The sequence below is a fragment of the Nicotiana tabacum genome, chromosome 16 (genome assembly GCF_000715075.1).
Source record: "Nicotiana tabacum cultivar K326 chromosome 16, ASM71507v2, whole genome shotgun sequence".
NCBI lineage: Eukaryota > Viridiplantae > Streptophyta > Magnoliopsida > Solanales > Solanaceae > Nicotiana > Nicotiana tabacum.
Genome location: NC_134095.1, coordinates 26795993 through 26817886, shown reverse-complemented (window position 1 = coordinate 26817886; position 21894 = coordinate 26795993). Strand labels below are relative to the sequence as shown.

The 21894-nt window shown below is 35.1% G+C and overlaps 1 protein-coding gene across 1 annotated transcript; it reads right to left on the bottom strand.

Annotated features, from left to right (window-relative positions):
* Window positions 1-13478: 13478 nt before the first annotated feature.
* On the bottom strand, window positions 13479-20506 carry LOC107800890 (xylulose kinase 2-like). The gene is made up of 11 exons (XM_016624153.2): window positions 20329-20506; window positions 19356-20013; window positions 19054-19142; window positions 18437-18501; window positions 17763-17818; window positions 17075-17195; window positions 16916-16990; window positions 16776-16829; window positions 15895-15989; window positions 15607-15781; window positions 13479-14044 (listed from the first exon to the last, which is right to left on the bottom strand). The coding sequence occupies exons 1-11, from the start codon at window positions 20385-20387 to the stop codon at window positions 13812-13814; spliced, it is 1680 nt and encodes a 559-aa protein (XP_016479639.1). The 5' UTR covers window positions 20388-20506; the 3' UTR covers window positions 13479-13811.
* Between the last annotated feature and the right edge of the window lie 1388 nt (window positions 20507-21894).

Sequence of the window (21894 nt, the reverse complement as noted above, 5' to 3'; positions counted from 1 at the left end):
TTACAGTTTATATAAACCTATTTTCTTTTTGGCTCATTCAAAAAAGAATGACCTCTTTCTAACTTTGGAAATAATTAGCTTAAACTTCCAATTCTATCCTTAATAAAAAACTTTTATAACCATACAAATACTCTGGATCCCTTTCTGATATGTTTAGGATCATAAATTTCAAAAGTTTCATTTTTTCCCCGTCTCAGTTAAACAAATTCACATAAATTGAAACGGAGGAAGTATTAATTTTGGGATTATCAATTTTAGTGATTTATCCTTGAATTACTATTCTGCTAGATACCATCTGGTAGGTATAAGGTATCCACGGCTACTATTTCTAATTCTAGGATGACTTATATTATGTTTGGCCAAGCTTCTAAAATCAACTTATCTTGAAGAGTATTTATCTTAAAAGTACTTTTCTCAAAAGTACGTTTCGCGAGAATCAATTTATGTTTGACTAATTAATTTTAAAAAATACTTTTGAGTAGCAATTATTGTTTGGCCAAACAATAAAAAGTGCTTCTAAGTGTATTTTTCTGAAAAGCGCTTCCGCAGGAAAGCTACTTTTTCTCCAAAACTGCTTCTGCTTTTACTCAAAACACCTTTTTTTCTTCTAAAAGCTTAGCCAAACACTTCAACTTCGAAAAAAAGAATTTTTTTGAAGAAAAAAAGTACTTTAGTTTGGAGAAACTTGACCAAACATGCTATTATCTCATAATTAGTAACCAAATAAAAAATAAGATGGTACTAAATTTTTATCACAAAATTATTTTTACTTATCTACGGTACCAAACGACCCCTTAGGAATCAAGATAGCAACATCTGTTGTTATAGCTGCCATTGTCTAATGTGGAGCCCACCAGTTGGAAGTTCGGTACATAATTGAGAAGCTTGGGGTCAACATGTGTGCTTCAGCAGAAGTGGAGGGTGTTTTCGATATTTCATGAATTATGTGCTTTAAATAATTTGTACTTTATTGCCTTAGAGGTTATTTCTTTTCTAGACAAAACATCCACACTTGGTTGCATGTACCATGAGCACGTGTGAGCAATTTGTGAACAAGTGGGCCCACTTTAATTTACCGTCTCACATGGCCAACACTGTTTTTAAGGCTATTTTGTCTATGTGGGGCCCGCCTTACATTGTATTGTATCTGGTTCATAATAAGTGACCAATTTGCTTTTCACTTTTATATATCCCTAAAAAGTTTTCTTACTCCTCATGTTAAATGTTTAATTAGGGGTAGCTTAGTCATAGTAGACATTTTTGTATAGAATTTAGTATTTTCTTAATGAGCGTGCTAAAAGCAAATTGGTCACTTATTGTGAACAGGAGGGAGTTCACTATTTTGACACATCCATTTGAGCAGTTTTTTTGGGAGTAAAATGAGTTATTTAGGCTCCTCCTAAAAAGCAACTGAATTAACCATTGATTACTCCATAAAACGTGAAAATTCTAATAGATGGAAAAACAGATCAAATTTTGTGAGAAGTCCTATGAAGACTACCACTTCAGCAAATAAAACTTATTTTGTTAGCCTCAAACCATTCAGAGATTTACTGATTAACACTCCAACAAAATTAGTACAACATGACAACTCTAATGCTAATCTTTTTAACAGTATTATATTAAGGGGTCTTCCGTTTAGAAAGATTAGGAGAAATGTTTTCAAAATAAATTTCCTCTAGCACAAAGTTTGATTGGAAAGATTAGAAAAAATAATTTTCACACCAACAATGCACTTTTTATTTGACTATATAAGAAAAAAATCACTGCATAAACTAATGATGAGTTTAATTAGTAGGGCTTTTAATTAAGTCTTAGATTTTGCACAAAATTATATAGTTACGCCGTCCTTATTTATGTGATGGTGTTTGATTGGTCACAAAGTTTAAGAAAAAAGTATCACTTTTGGCACTTGTGGTCTAAAATAATTCATAAATATTTTTGCCAACCAGAAATTATCTCATTAACGATACACTGAGCATTTTAAAGTTAAATTATTATTAAATATAAACATAACATTTTTCAACTGATTTTAAAAATATCACATAAAATGAAATAACATTATATCATAATAGATGGAATAAATGTAAAATAAGAAAACCCATCTTAGCATTGTAGAGTTAAAAAAGGACAAGCAAATTACTACTAAACCTATATGGTTAGAATACAGGTTGGAGTCGTAATCTTAAAATGGAAAAGGGAGATCAATAAACATTACATAAAAAGTACTACTAATATTTATATAAATTAAATTAGGTAATCTAATCAAATTAACATGTTAGTAGTGCTAGAAAGTAACTAGAAGAATACAGGTTTTATTATTAATGATGTAGGATTAAAAAAATTTCAACACATGTAAAACATGAAGGATACAAACAATATAAATAAGACCAAAAAAAGGTTTATGCTTAATGTGAAGATAAAAGATGAGCTGGATGACATATCCGCGAGAGTGCCAAAAAGATTACTCTATAATAGCATATACATTACACAATGTTCTTTATATTTTAATATAAAAATTTAATTATTACATTTGAATTTGTACAAATTTTATATTCTTTTTAAGGAAATAGCAAATTTGATAACAAATAATTAGAGAAGTTAATAATAAATAACTAAAAAATGAAGCTCCATGGGTGCCCTAGAAATTACCATCCATATACAACGTTTGACAAAATCAGTACAAAGAGGAGTACAAAGAGGATGCTGCTAGAAAATAACTAGAGGAATATAGTTTTTGTTATTTAATAGGATTGAAAAGTTTTCAACACATGTAAAATGTGAAGGATGCAAATAATAATTTTAAATAAGACCCAAAAAAAAGTGTATGCTTACTGTGAGGATGAGCTAAATGACATACCCGTGAAAGTACGAAGAGAAATAATAGCATATACATTTCACATAAGTATTCTTTGTATTGCAATATAAAAATTGAATTATCATATTTGAATTGTACATATTTTATATTATTTAAGAAATAATAAATTTATATGATAAATAATTGGAGATGTCGATAATAAATAGCCAAAAAAGAGGCTCCATTGGTGCTCTAGAAATTACCAATCATTGGATGGACAAAAAATATACTAGGTTTGACAAAATTAGTACAATGAAGATGCTAAAAGAACATTCGTAAATTATTAAAGTTATCGCAACCTCAAACTTTCTGATTTTACACAAAAGAAAAAGATAAAGTCACTGCCTCAAAACAATTTAAGAGAGAGAAAGAGAGATGCATGTCATAGACATACCTTAATTTAAAAGTCATGCTCAAATGGTGATCAATGCCTATTATATATGAATTCTGCCTTTAGCTGAAATAAAATCTTAAGTTCAAGAGGTACACACCCTATTTTACCGCAAAGCTTAATTTGGCTATAACTTTTATTATAATATTTATTTGATACATAACTTACTTTTATATAACTGGAAGTACTTCCAGGACATGTAACAAAAATATATATGTGAAATTATCTTAGAACAAAATAAATAACTATATGAGAGTTAAACTAAACATGTTCCACCACTTAAGTTGCCTCATTCTATTTGGTGAATATAAGCAATTTTGAAGTCTTTTTAAGACGCTTAACAATTTTTGAATAGTATTAGGAGGCAGGAGGTTGCCATCATTGAGAACTAACAGAAAAATCATTAAACCAAGATATAAATTTAGATACGAATTACTCATCGTTGGGCCCGGGCTTAGCCCGGGCATAACCTTACTAGTAGTATTCTAAAGATTAGAGTTTCTAACAAAGAAAATCATAATTTCTAAAAGTAATACTTCCAACAGAATTGAATCTAAAGACATGTAGAACACCGTTCTTATGTACAGTAAAGTTAATTTTGGAAGGTAAGATGTCCTGATAATTAACTCCCCCCTCCCCCCCTAAAAAAGATTGGATCAAGTGAGGAGTCTTTACTTTCATATCACAAAATCACAAGTCTGAGTTCCCAGTCCATTTGGTAGACCATCCACGAAATAAATAAATAAATAAATGAATTTTCAATTATCACATGCGATGAACAAGTATTTTAGCTGGGAAATAAAAACAAAAACTTTTTTTTCTTTTTCTTTCGGACAATTTTTATGGGGAAATTTTAGGAATCAAGATTAAGCAATAATTTGATTGTAAAATACATATTTGAGCAAGTCTCATCATTTAACTTAAATCTCAGTCACATAAATTATCTATAGTGAAACAAATTTATAGTGGATTGAAACAAAGACAAATCTCAAATTGGTTAATCGAATATGTTATCATGAAATCTTCCAGAATTAATAACTGGATACTGTTAAGGAGAAAAGGAAAGGAAAAATAAAATGAAAGGGCAAAAGAGTAAACTAGAAAGAAAAAAAAAAGAGAGAAGAAAGGAAGAGCTAAAAACAAAATATGTTATGTGCTAATGAGAAGTCGACCCATGGCGCCAAGCAATGACCTTTAATCATGGGTGCCAACTACACCATATAGCAATCTTGTAGCAATTTATACAGGAAAATACATGTTATAGGAAAAGTGGATGGGTTCACATGCACCATCTTCTAAGGTGGATAAGCCTCTCTCTACATCTTTGGTGAAAAAAATCTACATACTGGTACTATTATATGAATATTTCTTTCTACGTAGTAGATAACATATCTGAACAAGTTCCATGTTTTGTACATTCGTGTCACAATTGACACGAGTGGACGAAACATGGATCTTGTTAAGATACTTATAGGCATTTGGACATGAATGTTGGTTCCTGTCTTCTTACTTATTGTATTTGTAAATAATAATTCTGGAGAAAAGAAAGTTAGCATATAAACGTAAATATAAACGAAATAGTTATTAATTCGAGCCCACCGAATTCACAGTGTTTCCTTAAGGAATTTAATCCCCTCCTAGCACCCAAAGTTATGGATTATTTCCTCCCAGGATAGAACGGATTACACACTGGTGTAGCGGTACTTCAAACCCCAGTGTTTCAGCGAACACAAAGTTCGGCAGCAAATCACACTTACGGTTGCTTTGTTTGTAGTTTAAAACAATGCATAACAAAGGAGGAGAACTCAGAAGTCGAATGGAAATTCTGAGAGGAAAGAATGCAATTTATAGCCGATGTTGAGTTCTTACTGAAGAGGATATCAATTCGTTTCTGCCTATGCTTTCTCCTAACAGCTCTTATTCTGTTTTTCAGTGTCGTGTTTGTATTTTTTTTTTGTGTCCTTGCTCTAACAACTACTGCACATATTTATAGTGCAGTCAGCTATTAGGAGAATGACCAGCTACCACTCATGGTGGAACAATCACTAGGCTGTTATGGAGGAAGCACTTGACATGGTGGAAGGAGCACTTGCTCATGGAGCACTAGGCTGCCAATGGACAATGGAGCATGCACTTGGTCGAACTGGTGGGATACTTGAATTCTATCCACAGATTGAAAAATATCCGTTACAAACACGGATAATATTACGTTAATATTCACTATTAACAAACAAATTTGGTCCAAAAAATTAATCAATCAATCGATCATTTGACCAAATCCAAATCCGAAGCCGTAGCCGAGCCGAGCGAGCGAGCGACGACGACGGCGCGAGGCTTGCCTTCTTCTTAACTCTTTAAGAGCTACAAGAAGAGCAATTGTATATATACCCACCAAAGTCCTTTTCCTCTTCCAATATACAATGTTTTCAAGAGAGGGAAACTTAAAATTTTACTCAAAAATTTCATTTTCCCTCCATTTCCCATTCACCCTCTTTTTTAAGACTTTTCCATCTTAAAATCCTAAACAATCCTCCACATGAATGGGGAATGGCTATATCCCGGAAGTATGCATGAAAAACTTGTGTGATTTGCAAGCAAGGATTAATTGCATCTGGATAAGTAGGTTTCCCTTTGAACTTTTCGTAGTGAACTTATGTCGGATATACTCGGTCAATCGGTAGATTTGATATCTTTGAACCGTCAAACTTTAGTGTATACCTAGACAACCATAAGTCACACAATCAACCCTTAACCATCTTTGGTTCTCATTGTTGTGTTCCTTTCAGCCATGAACACCGCCTGGTTTCATAAGTGCGTAGAGAATTGGCCTTGCAAAATTCTCCTTGAAGCGGCTAACACTTCACACTTACATAGGTGATTTCTAAACGTGTCATCCCGTAGATACACTATTTGATATACCCCTCAAATTTAGAAATCATTAAAAAGCCTTAATGTTTTATCCTTGGTACTGAACATTGTCTCATCATGAGAATGGACCAAAAATTTTGTTGACAATGTTGAACCGTCATTAATGACTTTGTTTGATCTCCTTGAACCTAGATCTTGAGATCTCCAGTCTTCTAGGTAGAGTTACCGCCACAATGACTTATTCTCGGCCATAGTCCCATTCCCCTCGATAATTTCTCAACTACCTCTCTAGTTAGGCCTTTTGTAAGTGGATCCGACACATTATCACTTGACCTTACATAGTCAATCGTGATAATTCCTCTAGAGAGTAGTTTCCTAACGGTTTTATGTCTTCGTCGTATATGACGAGATTTACCGTTATACATAACGCTCCCAGCCCTTCCAATTGCCGCTTGGCTATCACAATATATGCATATTGGTGCCAACGGTTTGGGCCAAAATGGAATGTCTTCCAAGAAATTTCGGAGCCATTCAGCTTCTTCACCGGCTTTATCTAAGGCTATAAACTCAGCCTCCATTGTAGAGCGGGCAATACAAGTTTGTTTGGACGACTTTCAAGATACCGCTCCTCCACCAATAGTGAATACATATCCACTTGTGGACTTCGAATCAGTTGAACCGATGATCCACTTTGCATCACAATATCCTTCAATCACCGCAAGATATTTACTGTAGTGCAAATCAAAGTTTTGGGTATGTTCTAAGTATCCCAAAACTCGTTTCATTGTCATCCAATGAGATTGACCTGGATTGCTCGTGTATCGACTCAATTTACTTATAGCACAAGTTATATCTGGTCGTGTACAATTCATGATGTACATTAAGCATCCCAACACACGAGCATAATCCAATTGTGATATGCTTTGGCCTTTGTTCTTTGCTAATGCAAGATTCACGACAATTGGAGTCTTTGCAACTTTGAACCCTAAGTGCTTGAATTTTTCAAGTACTGTCTTAATATAATGAGATTGTGACAATGCCAGACCTTGAGGAGTCTTTTGGATCTTAATCCCCAGAATTAAATCCGCAACTCCCAAGTCCTTCATATCAAACTTGCTAGTTAGCATATGCTTAGTCACATTTATGTTGGCAATGTCATTACTCATTATTAGCATATCATCCACATATAGGCAAACAATGACTATGTGATTTGGAACATTTTTAATGTACACACATTTATCACATTCATTTGTCTTAAAACCATTTGACAACATTGATTGGTCAAATTTCGCATGCCATTGTTTGGTGCTTGTTTTAGTCCGTAGAGGGACTTAACAAGTCTACATACCTTCTTTTCTTTACCTGGAACCACAAACCCTTCGGGTTGTTCCATGTAGATTTCTTCTTCCAAATCTCCATTTAAGAAGGCTATCTTTACATCCATTTGATGAATTTCAAGACCATAAATTGCAGCTAAAGCTACTAGCATTCGTATGGACGTAATTCTCGTCACTGGAGAATATGTATCAAAGTAGTCAAGACCTTCTCATTGTCTATACCCTTTGACAACAAGTCTTGCCTTAAATTTATCAATAGTGCCATCATTTTTTATTTTTATTTTAAAAATCCATTTACAACCCAAAGATTTATTTCTAGGAGGAAGATCAACCAATTTCCATGTATGGTTGTTCAATATGGATTCTATTTCACTATTGACCGCCTCTTTCCAGAACAATAATTCCGAAGAAGACATAGCTTCTTTAAATGTTCGAGGCTCATTTTCCAATAAGAAAGTCACAAAATCTGGTCCAGACGAAGTAGACGTTCTTTAACGTTTACTACACCTTAGATCCTCCTAATTAAATGTACTTTCTTTTGTTTCTTCCCGAGGTCATTTAGATCCTTCACCAATCGACTCGCATTCCTTTTTATACGGATATATATTTTCAAAGAACTCAGCATTATCTGATTCTATAACTGTATTATTATGAATGTCGGAATTTTCTGATTTATGAACCAGAAATCGATATGTTTTACTATTGGTCGCATATCCTATGAAAACACAATCAACTGTTTCCGGTCCTATTTTTACCCTTTTGGGTTTAGGAACTTTCATTTTTGCCAAATACCCCACACTTTTAAATAATTCAAGTTGGGCTTCCTTCCTTTCCATTTTTCATATGGAATGGATTGTGTTTTGCTATGGGGTACTCGATTTAGTATCCGGTTAGCCGTAAGAACGGCTTCCCCCTACAAGTTCGGTGGCAAACCAGAACTTATCAACAATTCCGTTCATTATCTCCTTTAATGAACGATTCTTTCTTTCCGCAATCCCATTGGATTGGGGTGTGTAAGGGGCTGTTATTTGATGAATAACTCCGTATTCTAGACATATTTCTTCAAAAGGAGATTCATATTCACCACTCCTATCACTTCTTATCATTTTGACTTTCTTGTTAAGTTGTGTTTCAACTTCATTTTTATATTGCCTGAATGCGTCTATTGCTTCATCTTTACTATTAAGTAAGTAAACATAGCAATATCGAGTATTGTCGTCAATAAAAGTTATGAATACTTCTTTCCACCGCGAGATGGTATTGACTTCATGTCACAAATATCTGTATGAATTAAGTCTAAAGGATTTGAATTCCTTTCAACCGACTTATAAGGATGTTTAACATACTTAGATTCCACACATATTTGACATTTTGATTTTCTGCATTCAAACTTAGGCAATACTTCCAAGTTAATCATTTTTCGCAAGGTTTTATAATTGACCTGACCCAAACGTACATGTCATAAATTATTTGACTCAAGTAAGTAAGAAGAAGCTGAAGTTTTATTATTAGTTTCGACAACTATTACATTCAACTTGAAAAGGCCCTCAGTAAGGTAACCTTTTCCTACAAACATTTCGTTCTTACTTATCACCACCTTGTCGGATACAAAAACGCACTTGAAACTGTGCTTTACAAGAAGTCCAGTAGAGACTAAGTTCTTCCTAATTTCGGGAACATGAAGGACGTTGTTCAAAGTCATGACCTTGCCAGAAGTCATCTTGAGAAATATCTTCCCATATCCTTCAATTTTTGTTGTAGCAACATTTTCCATAGAAAGCATCTCTTCGGGTCCAGCAGAAGCATATGTAGAAAATGCTTCCCTCACAGCACAAACATGACGAGTGGCTCCAGAATCAATCCACCACTCCTTAGGATTTCCTACCAGGTTGCATTCAGAAAGCATAACACACAAGTCATCAATATCTTCGTGCTTTTCAACCATGTTTGCTTGACCCTTATTCTTGTCTTTCTTTGGAGCACGACACTCTACAGATCTGTGTCCAGCTTTTTCACATTTGTAGCAATTTCCACTGAACTGCTTCTTGCTTGGGTTATTTCTTGGCCCAGAAGCCTGCTTCCTCTTTCTCTTAATTTGAGAAGTAGCCTCAACAATATTTGCTCCCATTGTTGTTGAATTTTCACGGCCTTTCTTTTCAGCTGCTTTGTTGTCCCCTTCGATTCTCAATCGAACAATGAGATCTTCAAGGGACATCTCCTTTCGTTTGTGTTTCAAGTAGTTCTTGAAATCCTTCCACAAAGGAGGCAACTTCTCAATAATTGTTGCAACTTGGAATGCTTCATTGATGATAAGACCTTCAACAAGTAGATCATGAATAATCACTTGCAATTCCTGGACTTGGGTAATAACAGACTTGCTATCTACCATTTTGTAGTCCAAAAATTTTGCGGCAACGAATTTCTTCATCCCGACATCTTCGGTTTTGTATTTCTTTTCAAGCACAGTCCACAGTTCTTTTGACATCTCCATATTACTGTAGATGTTATACAGATTATCCTCTAGTCCGCTAAAAATATAATTCTTGCACAAAAAGTCAGAATGCTTCCACGCCTCAATCACGAGAAAGCGTTCATTCTCTGGAGTTTCATCGAGCAGATCAGGAACATATTCCTTGATGAACTTCTGTAGACATAACGTAGTCAAGTAGAAGAACATCTTCTGTTGCCAGCGCTTGAAATCAATCTCGGAAAATTTTCCGGATTTTTCTGCCGGTGTTCGGCTTGTTGATGCGTAGGCAGTCATCATCGGAACAACTCGATTTCCGTTGTCATTTGCCATTTTTTCTGTAAAAGAATGACACAAACAAACGTTTAATAAGCGTTTAAACTTGGAGAGAAAAAAAATTACGTAGATTTAAATCTCCAACAAAACGCCACGAAGGCTTTAATCTCCAAAACGGGAGTAGACAAAACCACAAAGGTTTTAGTCACCAGAGCAGTAAGTATAACACAAATACAGAAATAAATTTAAATTCCTTAAGCTTGTTGGTTCCTGTCTTCTTACTTACTGTATTTGTAAATAATAATTCTGGAGAAAAGAAAGTTAGTGTATAAACGTAAATATAAACGAAACAGTTATTAATTCGAGCACACTGAATTCACAGTATTTCCTTAAGGAATTTAATCCCCTCCTAGTACCCAAGGTTATGGATTGTTTCCTCCCAGGATAGAACGGATTACACACTGGTGTAGCGGTACTTCAAACCCCAGTGTTTCAGCGAACACAAAGTTCGGCAGCAAATCACACTTACGATTGCTTTATTTGTAGTTTAAAACAATGCACAACAAAGGAGGAGAACTCAGAAGTCGAATGGAAATTCTGAGAGGAAGAAATGCAATTTATAGCCGATGTTGAGTTCTTACTGAAGAGGATATCAATTAGTTTCTGCCTATGCTTTCTCCTAACAGCTCTTATTCCGTTTTTCAGTGTCGTGTTTGTGCTTTTTTTTTGTGTGTCCTTGCTCTAACAGCTACTGCACATATTTATAATGCAGTCAGCTATTAGGAGAATGACCAGCCACCACTCATGGTGGAACAATCACTAGGCTGTTATGGAGGAAGCACTTGACATGGTGGAAGGAGCACTAGGTTGCCAATGGACAATGGAGCATGCACTTGGCCGAACTGGTTGGATACTTGGATTCTATCAACGTATTGGAAAACATCCGTTACAAATACGAATAATATTACGTTAATATTCACTATTAACAAACAAATTTGGTCCAAAAAATTAATCAATCAATCGATCATTTGACCAAATCCAAATCCAAATCCGAAGCCGTAGCCGAGCCGAGCGAGCGAGCGACGACGACGGCGCGAGGCTTGCCTTCTTCTTAACTCTTTAAGAGCTACAAGAAGAGCAATTGTATATATACCCACCAAAGTCCTTTTCCTCTTCCAATATACAATGCTTCAAGAGAGGGAAACTTAAAATTTTACTCAAAAATTTTATTTTCCCTCCATTTTCCATTCACCTTATTTTTTAAGACTTTTCCATCTTAAAATCTTCAACAATGAATTGGTTGATACTTGAAGTTAAATTGAAAAAGAATTTTAGAAATATAAAAGTAAAATAAGTAGGAACTTATAAAAACTAGGTACTCTCAATTTTGGTGTTTGTCTTGCTGAAAGATGGAAAGCATCGTTGGCAAGTATGTCTTCATAGTTTATATATAGGCTTTAAAGAGGGCGCAGAATTATATTTCGGTAAGATCAAGCACATGCATAAGTCATAACCTTGATGATAAAATATACCTAACTCTTCATATTCTTGCCATATTTTTGTCTCCCTCTTATCATGTAGAAAATACTCTTAACTTCAGCAAGCATAGCATGACTTTAGGCCTCATTTGTTTGCACTTAATTGAGGTCTGAATCTTAATCATTCAGATCTCAAACATTAAGTGCGTTTATTTTTAAAGTCTTAATCTTAATTATCCAGATCTTAATCATTAAGTGTGATTTTTTTTTACAACCACTTAATAGATCTGAATAGGTATGTATGATTAAGATCTATAACAGAGACTTAATTTCATTAAGATGCTATCACATATTCATTATTAATTGCAATCACCGCCTACCATTATCAACTACCACCATGCCACCACCACCACCATACTCAACCACCACCACCCCCACCTCCACCACCATCATCCTCAATCATAACCGCCACCATTATCGACTATCACCTCCCACTATCCCTACCACTTCGACCACCATCATTCTCACCCATAGTCAACACTCATCCACCTCAACTACCACAATTGACTACCCCATCACCCTCAACAACCACAGCCGGCACTGCCCATCATCATCAACAATCACAGCCCGCACTGCCCATCATTTTAACCTTCCACAACCGACATTATTAACTATCACCACCCACCACCACCATCCTCAATCATAATCGCCACCACTACCAATCACTACTAGCTACTAGCATGAACCACCATCATCAACCAAAACTACCACCAACCACCGCCTCTAGTCGGCATTCACCCGTAGTCATCACCACCAACAACTATCATATTTTAAAAAAATATATATTTCATTGATAGAATATTAAATTAGTTATTATTTCATTTGAATTTTATGTTTACTAATTTTCAAATAAAGATAAATTTTATACATTCAGATGTTAAAAATCAAACAGTCTTAATTATTTAGAATTCAAATCTTAATACACATCTTAATATATTCAGATATGTATTCAGATTCAGATGTCTTAATCTTAATACACATCTTGATATTCAGATTCAGACGTCTTAATCTTAAAAAAAAACAAATGAGGCGTTAATATAGCCTAGTACCGTTTTAAATTAAGCAAATCATTAAGGGAAATACTTCAACAGAATATCCTTGTCAATCACACTTTAATATATATAGTAATCTAATTTTTCTAATGTATTCATAATTCTTTTGGATAAACAAGAGATAATTAAATTGGATAAGTTAGAATAATGCAATTAACATTTTTAAGATTTAAATTTGTATGATCTAGGAAAACAGATAATTTAAAAGCATTTTAGGTAGACAAGAAATTTGACTTTAAGATTCTTTAGAAAGTATGACATACTAATTTATACTTTTTTTTTTTGGTTAAATGGATATACTATATATAAATATATATCAACTACACGAATCACAAATTAACATATCTTAATTAGTAGTGGAATAGGGGATGAAAGTGTTAGGCAAAGAGCAGGAAAACATGAAAAGGAAAGAACGTATTTTGCCAATGCAAAAAAGCAAAATTTTTCCTATATACTGCATACCCCTCCTATTATATTACTCATTTTTAGACATGCGTATTTCTAAATCAAATAAGCTTGTGTTAACAACGTTACTGTTAACAGCAGTGTATTAAAAGACTAAACGAACCCTATAATAGGGATGTATAGATTTCTCATATTCTAATTTCTAATTCTCAAAAAAGATTGTGAAGCAATTCGTGCCCTACTAGTCCTTCGCGATTTACCCAAGCTACTAACAGAGACATCTCCCATGAGGATGGGAATAAGTTTTGGGGTGCATTTATTAAAAATGAGAAAAAACATCAAACCCACCTATCTTACAATTCTTTTAGTTATAAGTTATATACCATCACTAGAAAAACTTAGGCGCAAATCATCATGAATTCAGATATTCAATCATCTGATAGCCTTGTCGAATGGCTTATTCTTTAACTGAAAGATGAAAAAGAATGTATTAAAAGCAAGTCCTACTCAAGGATAAAGAAAGAGTCAAATAATCTGACAATGAAAACAAAGAGTCAAATAATCTGACATCTTTATTACTCTCAAATTATTGGAGGTTGCTGATTTGGTAACTCTCAAGATCACAAACGCCCCAGCTTTTTAACAAGGCGATTCTCAATTTCGATTCTCTTCTTCATCAACATAGCATACTTGGCGACAAGCTTTTGATCTCCTGTTGTCGCAGCGAGCTTGCAGTTAAGTGATGTCTTGTCCATATTGTCCATGTACATGGATGAAATTGACACAAAATTACCCTTCTTATTGCACAACCAACCATGAGCAGCCCTCAAAGCAGCACCAAGTGAAGCCGAGTCTGTAAATCATCTCAGTGTTTAAATTAGCCAGCAGTAAACAAGAGTAGGAGTCGATGAGAATTCATCGCATGTCATTCTTGATTAAGTCATTGCAGCAGTAGTTGTTCTTAGATAGGGATAGTGACCGCCTAAGTTGCTCCGGCACGGCAGTTTAGGTGCCGCACCCATGTCAACGTGACACTAGTATGGATGTGGATATGAGATTTGTACCGGATCTGGTCAAACAATTTTTGGTACTTTGACCACGAGACGGAAAATTCGAGATGAGCAGTGTTTTAAAAGGCGTTTTCGGGGCGAGCCCTGGGGTGAGGCGCACCAAAAACGCCCCGAGGCGATGGTATGAAGCGAAAGTCTCAAGAAGCGTACGCCCAGCAATATGCCCGGGCGTTTGAGGCGCATTTTTATAGTAAGGCGTAAGCCCCTGAGACTTTTTCAAATAAAAACAAAATTTGTTGAATAAGTTTTTCATATAATACCCAAAATCTTAAAAGTCGGCTTGTAATTACTCAAAAGTTTTAAAAAGGAACTGAAATATATTAAATTTAAAAGGCAAGACCTTTTTTTATTGATTGAAGCCCTAATTCATGGTCTTTCCCAATTCTTTCCCTTGGCCGCTAGTCTGCTAACATCTTCCAATAAACGAATATTCATTTTTTTTTTTACAAATACAAATAGAACTCCATTCTCCTTCATAGCAGCAAATTCAAAGTTCAAATTGCAGGTTAGTCATCATTTTTGTTCCTCCATGTAGAAAATTTTATTCTTTTCGATGCAAGTTACTCGTACTTGTAAGTAGCGTATAATAGATTGTTTTGACTAATTTTTTATGGGGATGGAGCATCTATCTATCTATCTATCTATCTATCTATCTATCTATCTATCTATCTATCTATCTATCTATCTATCTATCTATCTATCTATCTCTCTCTCTCTCTCTATATATATATATATATATATTTCACATATTTATAGTTTTCTTCAATTTTTATGCAATTTTACATGTTTATAAAATTTTACTGTAATTATATTATTTTGTAAAATATTAAAAATTAAATATCTATGGGGCTTACGCCCCGTGCCTCGAGACTTACGCCTTGCTGAGGCATATGTAAAAAGCCTCACCTAACGCCCACGTCTTTTAAAACACTGGAGATGAGATAAAATTTGATTCCCGAACTTAGAACCAAAACTAGGGTAAAAATAAAGAAAATAGCATACCTTATCTAGGAAATCAATCCTTTACTTATCCAAAATTTGAGAATAAAAAAGAAATCCATACATTACAAGCTATACGTAAGCATTCCACAAAATCTCATAATTTAGAGATATTTTTATATTTTTATTTTTTTGAATTATTTTAGTCGGATCCCCGCACCCGTATCCATACTAGGATCCCTATCCCCGAATCTTAGAATTTACATCTCGAAGGATCTGATCTCTAGATCCGCCGCACCCGTATCGGACACCCATACCCGTGTTTGAGCAACCTAGGCGACCGCTACACGAGCAGTAGAACTATGAGGTATTTAGGTTAAAATAAACAACAAGGAGATTAACTAACCTGGTTGTTGAACTGTGTAAACATCACTTCCAAAGATGGAAGCTATCAAGCTTAGAATGGAACTATTTGCAGAAGCACCTCCTGTTGCAATTATTCGCTTTGGAGGAGAAGGCATTCCGAATCTTTCAGCATGAGCTCGCTTAGAAAGAAACTGTCCCTCTACTATGGCTCGAACCTGCAGATAAATATGTGATTCATAAATGTAAGTTACCTCTTCTTGCACGTCCACTTGATATCTATGCACAAAACGTGCAATTATCTTCGCATGAGAACTATTTTAAGTCAAACCTCAGAAGGGGAATCAAATTCTTGCACTTCATGCTCTTTTATTCCATCAAGAGAATCTCCCCTGAAGTTCTCAAGGATATAGCGGTGGAAACCAACTGCATGAACAGTTATTTCTTAGAATTGCCGACTAATAAGTTTTGATGAAAATAAGTAGCAAGATGCATGAGCACTTGACACATTCACACATATAAAAATCAAATGTTTAAGGTTAAATTCTAACAAACTGAGGATGTCCACATGATGTTTTGAGGGCCTCAACCTGTCCATGTGTTATTTCAACGCAAACTAATTGGTTTATCATAAACCTCTGCCATTCTTCACTTTTTTTTTGACAGTATATTCTCTTTAGACGCATATAAAGGCTGTTCTTTTCAATTTTAAATCTAGAACTCATTTAACAGAGATAGTGTGATATGCATAACCTGTCAATGCAAAACTGGTTAAATTCCCAGACACACAAATATAGACAAGTTTATATACATATATTCACCCCCATTTCGGCATTGATCAAGGTATTTATTTCTCGAACTCCTGCATCGTCCTAAGCATGTTCAAGCTCTAATTTTCAAGAACTTTTCATCATCTACTGTGCAACTCAAGCTTTACTCTAATAAAAATAAAGGAGGTCAATGCACTGAAGGCCAAGAATAAAGCCCCTTCCCCCCTTTGCTGGCACCAGATAGAGAGTAGGGATGCCAGCCAAAGTATTCAACTTCTCACCCTCAATCAAATGTGGAACTATCAAACAGTAATAAATAGAGAGACCCCAAGTTTTCCCATAGCAAAAAGACGAATACAACTTTTGGAGAAATGCCAGCACGACAAGTACCTCATTCTCAACTTAGATAAAAACAAGAATATCAAATACCAAAAGAACTTACCTGGGAGGGGTGGCAGTATCTCAAAATCCTTATAGTAAAAGCCTAATCTACCACCTGCATTAGATATCAGAATCCTTTCAAATCCAAGAAAGAAAAAAGATAGAAAAAATAGTATATAGGTGCATTAGTGCTTTACTAACCGTTTAGTGGAGGCGTTTGCTGCAGATGTTTGTTGAAAACATCCCAGGATTTTTCAGCATAAAGATTGCGTATATCTGCCAAGGATATGGTTCATACTTAATAAAATCAACTGTAGGTATTAAATCCTTTTCCACTATCTGCCGATATCAATATTTTACCTTCACGAGCTAGTGATCCATTCTTATAGCACAACATTACCATGTAGCTTTCAGTATCCACGGGATTAGGGAAAACATGCCCTTCCAAGCTTGGATTGTGATCCTTAGTTATTCCAAAAACCTTTAAAATAAAAACAAAAAGGCATAATGGACAGGCATATTTAGCTGAAATTGTTGATAAAATAAATTCTCAGCATCATGTTACAGAACAGTAGGCTGTAATATTTGGAATCCACACTTCATTTCTTCTCTCTTCTCTGCAGAAGAAAGTCCATACTAACAGGATTGACTATTCTCTTTCTTGAAGCAAGCAATTTTTTTCCGCTTGATCATGTGTTTAACAAGCTTAATGAATCCCCGTATAAGTCCAGATCACCCTCATCTCAAGAAGTAGTAAGTCCAGGTTGTTATGACAGAAGGACAATATACATAGGTCATGATTTTAGTCCATTAGCTAGAAGAATGTATGATGAAGTCTAGTGTCGCCAACATTGTTTGGCCTTCATGCCTTCATTTGGAGATTTGTGATTAGCTGATTTTGTTGGTCTATTTGCATCATATTTATAAAAAAGTGAACTATTATAACATAAAGAAACAAAAAAAAGCAGTGCACCCCTTTTTACGGTGTTAAAGTGAAAGTGCAACACTAACAACAACAAAAACAAATGGAAAAGAAAAACTGACTTACTGTATCACTAGTGCCAAGACTAATTGCCAGATCTCCTGGAGTATTTAATGTCAACCCTGAACATCAGAAAGCCAAGTAATCAGGACATTGTAAACTATGAGCTAATATAACTATTAGGTTGACATACATGAAAACTATTATCGCCCAAAGGCAGAACCACAAATCACAAAAAAAAAGATTTAGTTCTAAAACAGCTAACTACACCAATTTTTGGACCTACTCATATGCGAAATTATGTGTCAAGGATTATCAATATTATCATACATCAAAACCCGTTCGCGAGTGCATGTTTATGAGATTCCACCTTAAGCTCTAAGATAATTGAACGATATCTGAAGCCTAAAAACTAGATGATGACCAGATCTCAATTCTAATACATCAGAGCATTCTATTTTACGTCCACACTTGAGTAACTCAAGACTCAGTCCCAGCCCCATCAACTTTGACAGAGAAAAGTTAGGATGTTGAGTTGGCACGAAAATATTATTGAATTGGGCCTTCATAAGTTTGTCATATATACATAGATATGAGAATCAAAACCACCTGGCAGTGTGCTGCTTTTGCATATAACTATATAAGTGAACATCCTAATGCGATGACCAAATAGCAAGCAGAAGTTTGAGAAAAGTATCTATCAGAAACATGCATAGAATCCTGAGCAAAGATCCTCTCACCTGCCAAGCTGTTGGGATTATCTCCAGACCATTGAATGATCAAACAGTCTTTGTTGAAGTGATACCTGAAAGTAGGTTTATGGAAGATTTAACTCTCAGATAGCAAATACAAGGGAAAGTATCTGTTCTAACATCTAAAAAAGAGCACACAGATTTTCGTGTAACACATTGTGAAATGTGAACCCAGCTACACGTTTCGTACCGTAGTACCTCTCTAACCACTTCACCAGCAAGGCTAGAGAAGAGGGCAATAGAGACATTATATTGAATGGATGATTAAAATCTACTAATCCCCTCTCCCGCTATCCACTAACCATCCCAATTTGTGCTTGTTATCTGATCATTATCAAGTGTATGAATAAAGAATAGAAACTATGGGATACAGTAATGGTATAATGAAAACTCGTCATCATTTGTAATCTCCATTGGGAAGATCCGAATATCAATGATCATTAATAGTGACTTCCTGGGTAAGGACACAAAGGAGCTTAACATGAATCCTCCCATTAACACCCACTGATTTAGCTCAAGAATATTGGCCAGAACGGGAAAAAAACACTTTAAATTTCTTCGGATGAAACTGAGTTAATGCAAGGAAAACATATAACGGTCTCTACCTCTCCACAAAATAGGAAGCTATAGGTCCAGCAACAGCATGTGCAGGAGCTAATTTTCCAAGTTTTTCCTTCAAACCAGGAGCTGTGGCCTGGAGAACCAAGTAAAGATCAAATTAACCAGACAACATCATTAAGATTCATCCAAACTCTAACAATGAAAAAAAAAAATAAGCACTTCTTCACTAACACAATACTCACCAAGAACTACAACAACAAGAACAAAATAATAATTCTAAAAGATATTACAAAAGGATTAGATTTATTTAGAGCTGCTCAGTAGTTCTTATTATAAAGCAGAATACCTTCAAAACGGTTTCGGACCACGCTCTCAGCTTAATATCCATCAAGTTCATCCCTGCACCATCAGTGTGATCAATGCTGGCATATCCCCCAATAAGCAAAGATGCCATAAAGGAGCTAACAAGGGAGATTCTCTCAGTATTATGATACACTTCCGGTTGTGTCTCAAACAATCGACGTATCTGTGGACCAGTAAATCTCTCATATGCACAAGAACCAGTAAGTCTAGACAACTCCATTGCCCCACCAACAGCTTCCTCAATCGCCTTGCATTGTTCTGTCGTGCTGCTGTCCATCCATATAGGAGATTCCTTCGTCGAAAAAGCATCATTTAGTTGCTCAACCAATGATTTCTTAGAATCTAGAGATGATAAAATCGCGGCACTCCCATTCTTCCAGTACACACTACCATGTTGCTGTCCACTACCTGAAACAGCAACAATCTTACCAAAATCCAATTTTGATGATTTCTCGAGTCTCTGAAGGATCAATTCAAATGCTTCTATCCACATCAATGTGGGTGAAACAATTCTGCCATTTACTAATGGGTCACGATAAACACCACCTTCAGTTTTGTAATGTGATAATTCAGAATCAAAATTAATTAATTCTGCAGCCACAATATTCAGATTGGCATCAAGCACAGTAGCCTTCAATGACCTGATAATCCACACACACAAAAATAAAGGTTATCATACATGCCCTAATTAAATTATTTTTCATGAAATCCCAAAAACCCAGTTAATAATAAACTTATGCCATTACAGAAAAATTCAGAAACCTAAGAGAATTAACCAAAATTGAGCAAAATGAACAAATCAAGAATGATATACATTCAATATGCTAAATTGAAAAGAGAAAAAAAAGCCACTACTACATGATCAATCAATAAGACTATCAAAGATTTTGTGAATATTAAAATCAGTCGAGAAAATACAAAACAGCATATAGATGATTACTGAGTTAGGTACTTACTGAGTAGAACTGTCAAAGCCGAGGAAAAGAGCATCTTGTGGGAGTGAGGAATCCGCCATCGAAACAGGGAAACAGGCTGTATAAAAATCTTTTTTCTAAAATCCAATAATGAAATTTGGGATCCCTTTATAGTACGAGGTAATGATTATGGTTTGATTTAGATAAAGATACAATATTTTCGAATTTAAATAGAGATGGTGATTACTGTGAAAGTGGTAATATCTGACTAGGATACTTATCAAATTTGTGTCCTACTTTATTTCTACTTAGGTCAACCAATCGAAGAAATAATCTCATATTAATTAGATCCTTGCAAGTTTGTAACAAAACGATCCTTAGTTATTTTATTTATTACAAACCTTGTCATTTTACAATTTTGAAATTAGTAAAACTCTTGGAATATTTTCTCTCACGGTTAATGTAATGCAATCTTTACGAATTGAAAGGCTCATAAGTTAGATAATCTTTGTGACAACATATTGATAAAAGAGACTAAAATTACTTGAAATATCATATTATCGGGATCTAAATATTACAAAATACTCAAATAATGACTTGAAATACATGCAGTAACGGAGTCAAGATTTTCATTAAGGGATATTAAAATATAAAAAATCAAAAACACAAAAAAAGTAAAGAGGATTCAACATATAATATATGTTGTAACGACCCGACCGGTCGTTTTGAGATCTAGCACGTCGTTCGGCGGTTTGAGGCCACGAGCAGCTACACTTCAGGTATTACGAGTTGTTAGCGTGGTCGGAATTGAAATTCGAGAAGTTCGGAGTTGATTTGAAAAGATAATTCTCATTTCGGAAGCTTTAAGTTGGAAGATTCTGACTAAGATTGGATTTTGAGTAAACGATCTCGGAATCGGGATTTGAAGGTTCCAACATGTTCGTATGGTGATTTTGGACTTGGGTGTATGTCCGGATCGGATTTTGGATGACCCGGGAGCGTTTCAGCACCTATTGTGGAAGTTAGCATTTTGGAAGAATTTCATAAATTTGAATTGAAGTGCATTTCAATGTTATCGATGTCCGTTTGGGATTTCGAGTCTAGGAATAGCTCCGTATGGTGATTCTGGTACTGGGAGCGCGTCCGGAAGTGGATTCAGAAGTCCGTAGGTCATTTTGGGGTCATTTGGCGAAAGTTAGAAATTTTAAAGGTTTTTGAGGATTTTGACCGAAAGTGGACTTTTTGATATCGGGGTGGGATTCCGTTTCCGGAAGTTGGAGTAGGTCTGTAATGTCAAATGTGACTTGTGTGCAAAATTTGAGGTCAATCAAACGTGATTTGATAGGTTTCGGCATCGAATGTGGAAGTTGGAAGTTCTAAAGTTCATTAAGCTTGAATTGGGGTGCGATTCATAATTTTGATATTGTTTGATGTGATTTGAGGCCTCGAGAAGGTCCGTGTTACATTATGAGACTGGTTTGTGTGATTGGACGGGGTCCCGGGGGCCTAGGGTGTGTTTCAGAGGTGTTTGGGTTGTATCGCGCTCTTATTTGATGTTTCAGCATCGTTTCTTTGGGTATAAAGGGAACTATATTGAGTAAACGACCT